Source organism: Pistacia vera, unplaced genomic scaffold, assembly GCF_008641045.1.
Source record: "Pistacia vera cultivar Batoury unplaced genomic scaffold, PisVer_v2 Contig249, whole genome shotgun sequence".
NCBI lineage: Eukaryota > Viridiplantae > Streptophyta > Magnoliopsida > Sapindales > Anacardiaceae > Pistacia > Pistacia vera.
The window spans coordinates 16,690-27,739 of record NW_022196056.1 but is presented as its reverse complement, the minus strand read 5'-3'; the positions used below and the strand labels follow the sequence as shown (position 1 = coordinate 27,739).

Genomic DNA, 11,050 nt, shown 5'->3' with positions numbered 1-11,050 from the left:
GCCGAACTGCAGGTATTAAAATCTTCTATCTATTGCCACAAACAAAGAACCGATTATCTCAAACTTAAATCCCCAAACCTAAACCCTAGTTTATCGCTGGAACCGGAGAATAACACAAAAGAAGAACAGAGATTGGAGTTATAATTGTTTGTCTCTCTTTATGGCGACCGATGGTTCGTCTGGTTCAAAACCGAGCTCGTCAACGGCGGATTCATATATAGGAAGCTTAATAAGCTTGACCTCCAAGTCCGAAATCAGATACGAGGGCGTTCTTTACAATATCAACACTGAAGAGTCCAGTATTGGCTTGATAAACGGTGCCGGTTTTCTTTTCTTTGTTATTTTATTGAATTTTCGGGTTTGACTGTAAATTATGCGGATTGTTTGGTTGATTTTAAAAAAATTGCGCGTTTAATGATTAGTTGAAGTTTGATGAGTATGTATTCTGTTATTTATTTGAGTTGCTCTGTCATTTGGTGATTTGAATCGTTTATGTGTGGCAGTGCGATCGTTTGGAACTGAAGGGAGGAAAAAAGATGGTCCCCAAGTCCCTCCGAGTGACAAAGTTTATGAATACATATTGTTTCGTGGAAGTGACATCAAAGTACTGTATACTCAGATAGCCTATTTATGGCTTTATTTTCCGTATTAATCATTTCTGGTTGACGCATTTAATATGAAGCAATACTATTTGTACTATTTGTCATTGGCTCTTCTTCTTCATGTTTCTGGTAGGAACATGTTTTTGTATTTTTTTCAGGTTAACTTCATGTTTACAAAGCGGTTCAGTCTTTGGTGTTTGCAGAAAAAACTGGCCTTGAGTTCTTTAGCTTTTTCAAAATTAATTGCATAGCCATATAAATTTTTATTTTCTTTTCGCGGTTTCTAATTTCCATTAATTTTTTTTTCTTAATGTGTCATATATTACTTTTAATTTAGTTTTTTTATTGTCATTTCCATGGGGGTTGATTAGGTTCAACTGATCCTTTTTTCGGATATCCAACTTAACAAATGCCACTTTCTTTTATAACTTGAAGTATCGGCCTTTATTTTGAATGACTATGCACTGACATCTGGTGAATGACTATGACACTCACATCTAGGGAGTGAGACCTTGTTGATTTGGTCTTTGAACAAGTTATTGAATGTTTATTCGCCAAAACCTCATTTTCTTTTATGCTTTGTTTTTCAGGATTTACAGGTTAAATCTTCTCCCCCTGTTCAGCCCACGCCACCTATAAACAATGACCCAGCTATTATACAGGTAAATTGGAGGAAAGGTCTTAATAAGTGATGCCTTATATCTAGTTAACATCACTCTGAGTTAGATGTTATGTTTTTCAGTCTCACTACCCTCGCCCGTCAACGAGCTTGCCTTCTGCTGTTAGCGGGCCTTTAACTGATCCTAGTTCCCACAATGCACAATTGGGACTACCTGGCTCAAATTTCCAAAGTGGCCTACCTCTATATCAACCCGGAGGGAATGTAGGGTCATGGGGAGCCTCACCTCCTCCTCCAACTGCAAATGGTGCCGGGCTTGCTATGCCGATGTATTGGCAGGGATACTATGGCCCCCCAAATGGGCTTCCACATTTGCACCAACAGTCTTTGCTTCGACCGCCTCCTGGGCTTTCAATGCCTCCTTCCATGCAACAATCCATGCAATATCCTAATTTTAATGCTCCCTTGCCAACTGGAGCTTCAAACTTTCCTGGAGCTTCTAATATGCCAGGTTCAAACATGCCAGAAGCTTCTTATCCATTACTTCCTGTTAGTACTAGTTCCCTTAATTTGATACCCACTTCCTTACCACCATCAACTTTGCCATCAGCACTGCCACCAGTTCCCTCTGCTACACTATCTTCAGAAACATTACCTAGTTCAATGCCTAATAAGGGTCGTAGTTCTACTCTTCCTGCATCTACATTTAATGCAAGCTTGCCGTCACTGCCGCCTCTGACTACTTCTGGATTAGAAATAAATGCCATTGTACAACCAACATCTGACAAGCCAAATGCAATTAGTGTTCCAGTATTTCCTTATCAAAGCTCATCGCAGTCTATGCCCTCTATTGTCGGGTCTTCTACTTCTATTCTCATGGAAACACCAGCACCTTCATTGGTGACCCCTGGTCAGCTATTGCAGTCACGACCAACTGCAGTCCCTCCATCTCAAACTACATCTTCATCTCAGTCTGCACAAACTGCTCATAAAGACGTGCAGGTGGTTCAAGTATCATCATCATCAGAACCAGCAGTGCCAGTTGTAACGGAAGCTCAGCCACCAATTTTGCCATTACCAGTACCCCCACGGGGTGTTCAAAAGGTTTTCATATCAGTAGTATATCCATTATTTTCTTGTTTGCCACCATCTGTGTGCCTAACTGCGTGAATGTCCTAGCTGTAGCATGTGTTATGGTTTCTCAAAGGAAAACTTTTGCTTATGTCTTTACTTTGGAAAACTGTGGAAGACACTAATTATTCTCAGGAAGCTCATCAACTTGATTGGAAATATTGACTGCTCTATGCGAATGTTATTTTCTTATTTTATAAGTTCTTAACCAGCTTGATGGTTTTTGGGAAGTTGAGCGGAGAATCTGATTGATTGAGTGATTTAGGGACAGAAGGGATGTGATTCGAGGTGCAGATACATTGGAAAATGGACCAATAGAAGCTGTTTCCATTCACCTGTGTATTTATTTTCTTTGCCATTGATGATAAGAATTGAATCCCTAATCCTTTACTTGTTGTAAGATGCTCTTTTAGCACCACTCTTCAGCATCAGTAAATAATTTGAGTCTTGTCATGAATTTTGAATTTATGCTGCGTCTGCATCATAGGAATTCCAAACCTCCCCTCCTCCCCCCTTCTCTCTCTCTCTCTCTCTCTCTTTTTTTATTATTTCACTATTCTGTCTGGTGTGTTCCAGTCATTTTTGTTTCGAAAGTTATGTGGAGGATGAATGGTCCAATATCATATTGGTAACAAGTTTTGGATGATAAGAATGGGAGAACTGAATGGGGTATTTTATGCCCTTCATTTTGATGAAGTGTTCTCTGACTGCTATGTGTATGTCTTTTCTGATTAGTGATGGTGTTTGGTTAATGCGTTTTACCTTGGAAGTGTTTTCTCTGCGGTTTAAGTTTTGCTGCCAATCATTTGGTTGGCAGGGATTGTATGATTTTTATTGATGCTAATTATGTAACATTGTTGGTTCAGTGCATCTACTTTTATATGGTTGCTGTTTTTTCTGTTAAGTGGTTGTTTGGATGCTGGTCTAAGCAGACTCAACTGAAGTCTTAATGTGTACAGAAGATTTTCCTCCTGTCATCAAGCAATATCACTCTTCTGTTTATGTGAAACAGTCAGCAGTGATTTTGGGAGCTTGAGTGTGCTAAAAAGTATTCTGACCTTTTCTATGGGGTGGCTTGTCTTATTTCTGATATATGCAGGCTTCTGTACCACAGAAAATCGTTATTATTTTCTTTGCATCTTGCCCTTTCTTTGTATTTGATTGAGAATGTTTTCTGGGATGTGCATTATTTTCATTGAATAATTCAGAAACTGTTTTACATACTGAGAGTGTGATAAACAAATTTTCATCTGATTGGATTTTGTAGTTTTCTTCTATCATAGAATATTAATCCACATTTGTGCTCTGATGATACTTAGAATTATGTTAACTTTGCTTTTTTGTTATTTGGCTAATTATGAACTCTTTATATGTGTCCTTTCTCTTTCTTTTTTCTGCTTAGCCAAATGGAGCTCCATTCCAATCTCGTCATGGTTACAGGGGCCGTGAAAGGGGAAGAGGAACTGGGGTAATGCTTTATTTAAATTTGCTTTCTAAAATGTTAAGGGCATTCCACATTTACAATTTCACAACCTGAATTGTTGCATATTCTGCTCATCAAAGCTAAGTTTTCAATTGTTAGGTTTTAGATTTTGGTTCTACATTTATCTCCTTGAAAATCGGGGGAAGTAGAGTCATATTAGAATTTTAGCTTATTACAATTATGTGAGCTTTTGTACAAAGAATTGTAAATGATCTATTGATTGGCTCGACTCTCAAGGATATATAAGTATTTTAGTTATAGCTTTAGACTTCCTAATATGGAGTGTTGGGTCGATGAGCAAATATGGTTTAGGTGTTTGCAACAATTTGGAAGTCATTTTAGTCAAGACAAAGTGACTAGTGTTTATAATAATTCATTGAGCGTGAGTCATGAGTTAACCTTATTGAAAGTTTTTTATTTATCTGGCAGAGTTCACGTCCTGTGACAAAATTCACAGAGGATTTTGACTTTATGGCGATGAATGAGAAATTTAAGAAGGATGAAGTATGGGGTCATCTTGGTAAGGGTAACAAATCTCACTCGAAGGACAACAAAGAAGGTGATGGAAAAATCAGTGATGAAGATGATTTTGAAGATGAACAGGATGCTGGAGCACATAAGGTTGGTGTCAAGGTTGATGTCACTATCTTGTGTCACTCTGTTGAATTTTATTTTTTGTTGAAGAAAGAAGCTTTTGAATTTTTTTTTTACATACGTTATTTGATTTTCCCTTTATGCGCTGCAGGCTGTTTACAACAAGGATGACTTTTTTGATAGTATTTCCAGTAATGCTCGTGATTATGAATCACAAAATGGAAGGACTAGATTTTCCGAGCAAATGAAAATAGACACAGAGGTATTTGTATCTTTGTATCCTTTGATTTTTGAACTTTCCAAGAGTTGGGATTATGTTCTCAGCATTTTATTATGTTTGATGGGTGCAGACTTTTGGTGATTTCTCGAGGTATCGAGGTGGACGAGGTGGTCGTGGGCCTGGACGTGGTGGTCGTTCTCGAGGTTCTTATTATGGAAGGGGGTATGGCTACATGGGAAGGGGCCGGGGTCGTGCCATGCCTAATCGTGCTTCATAGGCAGTTTGGTTTTTCAAGATGTTATAGTGGTTGAATCTAATGCCCGACTGCCTATTGGATAGAAAACTGATCTCGGGCGGTTTCTAATGTTTGTGCTTTTTTTATTGTTCAGAAATAAAGAGTAGGTATATGCTTTTTGTTTTTTTTTAACTTGTCTTCATTTGTTTCATCATAGTTGAAATCCTATTGTGGATCTAACAAAGAAAATCTTTTATTTGGTCAAATTGAAGAAATTGTTGATTTTCCTTTACAAATTGTGTCATCTAGGGAAAAAAAATAGGAAAAATTGATTTATGCTAATTTTTAAAAAAATATTTAATTCGTTTTGGATTGTGGATGGCAGTCTGTCATATGTGAAAGTGATAATCTTAGTCAAAGTGTCAGCTCCACAATTGTCTTGGAATTGGAAGTCAAAGCAGGTGAGATTTGGGGTGGAGATGGTGTTGTTTTTTCTTTTTCGACAAAATTTAGCAACCGCATGGACGTGCGAATGTTCAAGTGTTAAAATCTATTTTGAAATGATCAAATGAAGGTGTTCGGCATTGGCATGAGCTTGGCAAGAATATGTAACTTTAAATAAAGCCATATTATTTATATGCTTCAATACCATCGTTTTTGTGCAGATACAGGCCTAATGTCAAAGCACAATGGATACTCGCATATTGAACTGGAATAACAGTGAATAGGATAATTTAATCAAAATCCGAAATGAGGGTAATTTAATGTTTATGCGACTCAGACACAGCGTAGCCGGCCCGATATCACTTATTAATACAAACAGGACCAAATATTCATGCATATTTTTAACTTCTATCAAGGCAAAGTAACTACTTGCATGTGGCAACTAGGACCTTTCTTGGAGGCTTAGAAGGCCTTCTTCCATGGAGCAAAGCGAAGTTATCAAAGAAAAGAACATCACCCTTCTCCCACTTAAATTGGATGCTCTCTTCTTCAATTATCTCCTCACATCTCTTCACTACATTTTCCGGTATCTCTGTTCCATCTGCCATTAAAGCTGAGCTAATCTCCTTTCCATGCATCCCAACAAGAGTGTTGAACCACATTCTCCTCCCTTTTCTTCCATCGAACACCTTTGTTAAGGCTCGTGGCCCCAATATTGTCTTCACTCCACCATTTGGTAGCCACTCTATCTCCATCCCTAGAGCCTTTGCCCTGTGTCAGCATCGTTCCATGTCAATTAATACAAGTGATTCTATAAGATATAATTTATAGCATTTATTATATATACCTCTTCTCAGCTTCTTGAGGATCTGATGTACCAAAAGCGTCTTCCCAACCTCTACCCCTCATGGAGGAAGTATCGTTATTGCCAGGAGCTGTGAAAGAGTATTTTAGTCCCTTGCTCTCCATTTCCTCCACAGCTTCTGGGAATTCTTCTAGCATACGTTCTGTTACTTTAAAGCTCGGAACAAACGGTGTTTCTCCGCCTTCTGGTGGTGGCACCTCACAGAAAAGAATTACTTTTTTCGGATATTCCTTTATCTGCTCAAACATTAATTTAATCAAGTCAAATGCGATTATATATATCACCATTGGAGTCAACTCTCACTTAATTATATATAAGTTCATTATCACCTTAAATACTATGCCCATTTACATCATGCATTTAAATATTTAAAGATTTAAATGCGTAAACTAATAATATTATTGCACAATTTCTGTAAATAATAGTTTTGCCCCATCTTTCTCTTTGATTGGAATTCGATTAGTAACTTAAAGTTTTGCATAAACTTCAAGGGAAACATATAAATATTGAAAAGAAAATTTGATTCTCGAGCCCTTAGAATGTAGAAATTAAACCAAAAATCTGAATCAACAGCATCAGTATATAAGATATAAAATACGATGACTTACCAAAACCATCTCATGATGGTAGTAAATGAATTCAGAGAGAGGTCCTTCATTGGCTGTCCACACTCGTTTATAAATATGGGTTCTCGGTGCTGGACCAACGTAGAGTATATCATCCCAACCGAAGGCTTCGACGATCTCATTGAAATCTTGTGCATTTTTCACATCGAAACCTCGAAGGAGGACTGCACTATTTTTTATAACCATCTGCTCAAACCACTCTTTGTTAGTCTTCAGAGCCAACAGAAGTGAGTCCAAGTCACCCTTGTTGGGCTCTTGTGGTTGTAGTACAAGCGGCATCGTCTCGCCATCCACCACCTTTTCTCCTTGGCATTTTCCAACCTTGAAGTCCTTGCAACTAAACTCCATAACTCTCGTTTTTCTCTCTTTCGATTTCTGTGTGCTTATACTTTGGGGAGTTATGGGGGTTTATATAGTGGCAAGTCGAATTGTTTTTATCGTCATATTCCATGCATGAAGTTACAAATATTGACAAGTTCTAGGGCAAGGGGACAGATGGTTTTGATGTCGTTTTGTGTCTTCTGATGTGGGTAATAAAATTCTGTGGCTTTGGTATTACAGATATAGTGGGGTCATATGACTCATATGTTGGTGTCATGGTTCTACAATTTAATAATTTGTATTATTTATGATGAATCAGAGAGTTTTGTATAGCGAATTAGCGATAAAGTGCCAACTGCCAAACAAAGAAACAAACTGAATTAGTTCAACACCACACGTTATGCATAATTTTTTTCTTTTTTAAATGTTATGCATAATTTTTTTTTTAAAAATGACTAGAGTGTCTTGCCCGTTTACACGTATTTTAACTAATTTTTTAGGACTTTAAAATTACCGACTGAGTAAGAGTTTCAATGACTACACCTATTAGTAATTGAGAAAAGACTCGAACTCAGAACCTCTTGAGTAATACATTTAAGAGTATCTATCGAACCACTCAATCAGTGAGAGGTAATTCATTATGCATAATTTGGAGTGATATGACTTGCCTTATGAATTAAAGGGAAATTAGACAGTAAATTGATTCCTCATTGCTCCACTTGGCTAGCAAAGACAGAGTTAATATGTAAATGGGAGAACAACATTTTCCCACCCAAGGTTTGCCGAAACAATACTTTTTCACCTATTAAGTTTCAAAATAACACTTTTCCATCCTTCATTAGGTTCTATTAGTGTTTTTTGTTAATATTTGACTAAAAAGACAAAAACACCCTAAAATAGTTTATTATAAATTAAAATTTAGTTAAGTCAAAGTCTTTATTTGATTATTTATTAGTCCAAGTGTAAAGATATCTTTTTATTTATTTAATTAATTAATTAGGAATATTGATTTTCTATGTTAATTAGTAAAAATAAAAAACATTATAAATTTAATAAATTATTAAATAATAGTGATGAGATATTGATGACATTATAAATAAATAAATATTACGGTCATTTAACTTTAAACAATTCTATAGTATTACTCCTAACTTTTTAGGTGGGGTTAACTATTTTTTCTTTTTTGAATTTTTAATATTTGATTTTTTGGCTAATTAAAAAATAATAAAAAATTTATAAAGTAAAATATTTAAGGGTATTTTTTTATTTTCAGTAAAATGTTAATAGAACTTAACGAAGGGTGGGGAAGTGTCATTTTGAAACTTGATGGGTGGGAAAGTGTTGTTTTTTCAAACTTTGGGTGGGAAAATGTTGTTCTCCCTATATAAATCTAGAAAGCGATCACTAATTAGATAATATATATTAGCTGATTTAGCTGGCAATTAATGACTAGTAATAAAATATTAATTGGTTAAGTTGTATAAGCCACCATTACCAACGCATAATTGATAAAGATTAATCAAACCAATTAGGTGAAATAGCCGAACGAAGTGAAGAAAATCCTCCTCGTAATAAAGTTGCTGTCTCTCAAACAACTAGATCTGCCATCGCCATCGCCATCGCCATCGCCTTGATGGTTTGCCTCATCAAAATTCAAAATGGTAGTAGTACAAAGTTCTATAATTTTATCAAACACGGCAGCAAGATTAGATATAGGGTCGACTTCAATTAAAAAAACTTGACATCTACGTTCTATTCATTAGTCATTTATAACAAAACTTGAACAAATAATTAATTAAGTTGTAACATCTTTAATGGTGATGAACTAACGCCCGCCCTGACTTGAGATAGATATGACTTCATGTTGGGATCCAATAATTTTCCACAAACTTAGCACATATACATTAAAGTTTGAGATCAAAGATTTACTTGATCGTTGCTAGCCAAATTTGGTATTTAAATTTTTTTCGATGTCAAAAGAAAAGAGATTTTTTTGATTCACAATCTAAAGCATTTATCGGAATTGTCACGTATTAGACTTTAAATGCCTCTAAAAATGTTATCAGATTAATCCTCCAGAATAAATTAATAGATCTCTTTTACTCTTTTACCATTTTGCCACATAAGGGTGATTTTTTCTTGAATACATCACTAACAACATTTTGCTCAATTTCAATTTCTAACAAAAAAATTTGGTTAAAAACTTCGTTTACACAACCGTGACAGAAATAAACGGAAGAGAGAATGGGAGAAACACATACAAAGACAAGCAAGTGGAGACAAGATTTTCAGCTAATCCACCAGTTACCTTACCCCTCCTATTGCTCCGATTACAACAACTGAAAGTCTAAAATGAATAGCTAAAGATAACAGCTGTACCTATACGGACTCCCTGTAAAGGTCTCGAACGTGTTGTATGCCTTCATCCGTAGTATATTTTCAATAGAAAGAAGAACAGTTTGTGGTGGTTTTCCGGTGCCGGATAGGGCTGAGTTTGTGCTGGATTGTGGCTTGAAGAGATTACCCAGATTGAAGAAATCTAGATCACAGGGCCTGTTTGCAGGTTTCCAAACCTGCAGGGGTTTTCTTAGGATCATTTTGAATGTTTGAAAACCTTGAGGGATGTTTTAGGAATTTTGTTTGGAAGCCTGTAAGGATAAAAATTAAAGAGACTTTCAGAGTGGGATAGCACTGTTCACCTCAGGGCATTTTATTAAAATGCCATATGAAATTCAAATTTAATTAAAAGGCTATGTAGTTTGTAAGTGTTAAGTAAATAGCCTTGTTTTTTATTAAGGTTAATTAAACATGATTCGGGGTTAATTAGGATTGATGAAGTATTGTGTAATCTTTTAAAAATTATAATATGTCCCCAAATAGCTAAAATTCTTGCAAACAAACCCAAATACATTTTTCTTCTTCCTCCCGCCACATTAACGCATTCTTCCCCTGGTTATTGTTTCTTGTAAGTTTTGTCTACATCTTTTTCTTCCTCCGTCCTATACATCTTCTTCTTCTCGCCATTAACACTATCTTCTTCCTTCACCACTGATCCTCCTCCTCCAAACATTTCGTCCAGGTATGTGTATCTCCCTATTCCATTTTATATTTCGATTTACAAAGATTTAATGATGGATTGGGTTTGGGTTATGATTTTGATTTAGTTGTTTAGATTTTTGTGTTGTGTTTGATGTAATGGAAGTTGAAATGAGTAAAATTTGTTGAATATTTTCTTGCATTGTGGGTAGCTAGGGGTGGTAGTAATGATTGTAGGTGGAAATGAATAAAAATGTGTTTTGGATATGATGGATCGCTTAAGCGATCTGATATGTCTAGTATAATGCAGTAGTTCGTAGATCGCTTAAGCGATCAGGTATATGGCAGAAGATCACTTAAGCGATCTGCTATAAGTCTGGTGTATAGCAGCAGATCACTTAAGCGATCAGGTAAATGGCATAAGATCACTTAAGGGATCAGACTTATATAGTAAACGATATACTAGATCGCTCAAGCGATTATGCATATGTTTTTTAAAATCTTTCAACCCTTAATATATCAATTAATAATTTTTTTTTTCTTGCATTATAGGTACTTGGCTATTATTAGACATGGGACAAGTTGTTTTGGGTGTTGAAAATTTTGGTGAGTAGGTGGAGGAAGAAAGTTGCTGGAAGTGGATTGGGAAGAGCAAAGAAGTTATACCAATTACTGTGAGCACAGAGGTTAGTTTTGATGAGCTGATTGATGAAATAATTAGAAGAGGTGATTTGAGTTGCTCACATAGTGATATAGTTGTGAAGTATGTTTTAAGCAGAGTTCCTTTACATTATAAGGTACCTTCTTCTATATTAAATTTGGTTTAATGTGTGAAGTTATTTATTATTGATGTGTTCTATAATGGTTCTATGCC

General features: G+C 35.9%; 2 protein-coding genes across 2 annotated transcripts; one reads left to right on the top strand and one right to left on the bottom strand.

The window, feature by feature from the left end:
- On the top strand, window positions 1-4,926 carry LOC116132108 (protein decapping 5-like). Its single transcript, XM_031417783.1, has 8 exons — window positions 1-317; window positions 504-604; window positions 1,193-1,264; window positions 1,345-2,325; window positions 3,755-3,820; window positions 4,265-4,456; window positions 4,581-4,691; window positions 4,780-4,926. The coding sequence occupies exons 1-8, from the start codon at window positions 161-163 to the stop codon at window positions 4,924-4,926; spliced, it is 1,827 nt and encodes a 608-aa protein (XP_031273643.1). The 5' UTR covers window positions 1-160.
- Window positions 4,927-5,617: 691 nt separating this feature from the next.
- Window positions 5,618-7,187, bottom strand: LOC116132156 (clavaminate synthase-like protein At3g21360). The gene is made up of 3 exons (XM_031417816.1): window positions 6,802-7,187; window positions 6,176-6,429; window positions 5,618-6,099 (listed from the first exon to the last, which is right to left on the bottom strand). Exons 1-3 carry the CDS (start codon window positions 7,165-7,167, stop codon window positions 5,754-5,756), a joined length of 966 nt encoding a protein of 321 aa, XP_031273676.1. The 5' UTR covers window positions 7,168-7,187; the 3' UTR covers window positions 5,618-5,753.
- Between the last annotated feature and the right edge of the window lie 3,863 nt (window positions 7,188-11,050).